Source organism: Eimeria acervulina, genomic scaffold (genome assembly GCF_000499425.1).
Source record: "Eimeria acervulina Houghton genomic scaffold, Eah_scaff2731, whole genome shotgun sequence".
Lineage (NCBI taxonomy): Eukaryota > Apicomplexa > Conoidasida > Eucoccidiorida > Eimeriidae > Eimeria > Eimeria acervulina.
Genome location: NW_013548060.1, coordinates 1,031 through 2,771, shown reverse-complemented (window position 1 = coordinate 2,771; position 1,741 = coordinate 1,031). Strand labels below are relative to the sequence as shown.

Genomic DNA, 1,741 nt, shown 5'->3' with positions numbered 1-1,741 from the left:
TCCCATGGAACCTGGTCGGCACCGAATCCCTCTCTGCGGAAACCTCCAGTGGTACAATCTACACGCCCTCCTCTTACAGACTCGGTCCAGCATATTCCCGTTGCTTTTCCTGGGCCATGGGATCAACCCCGTCTTTATTCGTCTCCAGGCTGGCAGGAAACACAGCCAGTAACGAAGTACCTCCAGCAGTCCTCCCGGGATCTTCCTACAGTGCCCCCTGTGCCTCGAAGGCATGCTCCCATGTTCACACCGACAGAACCTCCATACACTGCGGCACCGCAGGATGCATCCTTTATTTTTTCTGTTGCTAAGGATGTTTGGGGAAAGGTTCCACCACCCCCTGGCTTCACTGTCCCCTGGAGACTCGCTGTTCCTTCTACCGGTGTTCAGAGCCCCTTCACCTTGCCTGATCCACCGGCTATACCCATTGATCTCCAGCGTGAGTACCTGACAACGACGTTTCCAGCACCCGCGCCTTCTGGGGAAAGCTTTACGTCTCTTCATCATAGTCATGCTTTCCAACAATCACCTCCCGGATCTTCATTTACCGCCCCCCCATCTCCCAAGCCTGCTCAAGGACCGTCTTTGGAATTTCCGACGTTTGCCGTCCAAAGGACCATCTCACGAACTGCGCAGCATGTGGGTGCACCTCTTCGTCTATCGTCTCGAGGTCGGCGACAGACAAGGACCACGCAGTTTGGTGCCCGTGTAGACTCTCAGCAGATTGAGGGTGAGGGTGCCCAAGGAGGCACTTTCGCAGAGTCCATGCTCGAGACGAGACTGTTTGATCCGCTTGCGCCCCTGATTGCTGAAGCATTTCCAACGGCCGGGCCTATCGGGGTTGCGGGGGTTGAGCGGAGAGTGCACGGGGAACATTCGCCTTCTCACCCACCTTCTCCCTCTGGGGCCAGCTAGGAAATGTTTCCGGTAAGTAAACGCAGCCTACCACTGCCCTCAGGTAGCCAGGGAGCCTCGCCAGCCGCTGAGTTGGCACCGTAGACACAGATGGGCGCACCATGGAGCCCGTGCAAAGACGCCGGGCACGGTAGTAGGCAGTGATGACTCTTTCAAATTTGCTAGCCAGACGCGAGCCTCTGTCAGCGTTCAGTGGTTTCCCTGCCTTCAGCTATGTGGCTTCGTATCTTCCACGGTATCTGCTCTAGTAGACGTTCAACAGTAGCCGAGGGAGGAACTCCACTGATGGGAAATTCCTCAAACGATGCATTCAGGTGTACGTACTTTCTCGGCAAGAATTGCGTAATGCTTGTAACCTCCTGCGTGCTCTGGTTCCAGAGGAAGCGCTATCTGAATGCGAAGAAAAAAAGCGCCGCACGGTGTTTTTTGTTGGATTTGGTGGAACTGATAGTCGTCCGACATGCAAGATAGCTGGATTGTAATACGACATTACACTCGGGTTGCCATATCTGAACACGCGCAGCTGTGCCTGGATTCCTGGCTTCCGCTTTGCAACACCCGGCACAGTTTTACAGTCAAATCTCTCCACAAGACACTGCCAATCCTGTGCTGCAGCCGAAGGTGCCGTTTTTGTGTTCGTGCTTATTTTAGAGTGTTTGGCTGTTGTATGCTTGCGTCTATTGTAACTTTCTCTTCCTCGCTCGGCTCTGAGGAGAGCGTATCACTGTTGGTCAGCGGCTAAATCCTCCAACGAGTTTGCAGTGCACTTACAGTACCGTCACTTGGTCCTGCCTGCCAACAAGCCTTCGATGTTTTGCTAGGAGCG

At 54.3% G+C, this 1,741-nt stretch overlaps 1 protein-coding gene across 1 annotated transcript; it reads left to right on the top strand.

Annotated features, from left to right (window-relative positions):
- Positions 1-240: 240 nt before the first annotated feature.
- EAH_00067360 (hypothetical protein, conserved) lies at positions 241-915 on the top strand (the record flags this gene model as incomplete). The annotated part of the gene is made up of 1 exon (XM_013392547.1): positions 241-915. One exon carries the CDS (start codon positions 241-243, stop codon positions 913-915), a length of 675 nt encoding a protein of 224 aa, XP_013248001.1.
- Between the last annotated feature and the right edge of the window lie 826 nt (positions 916-1,741).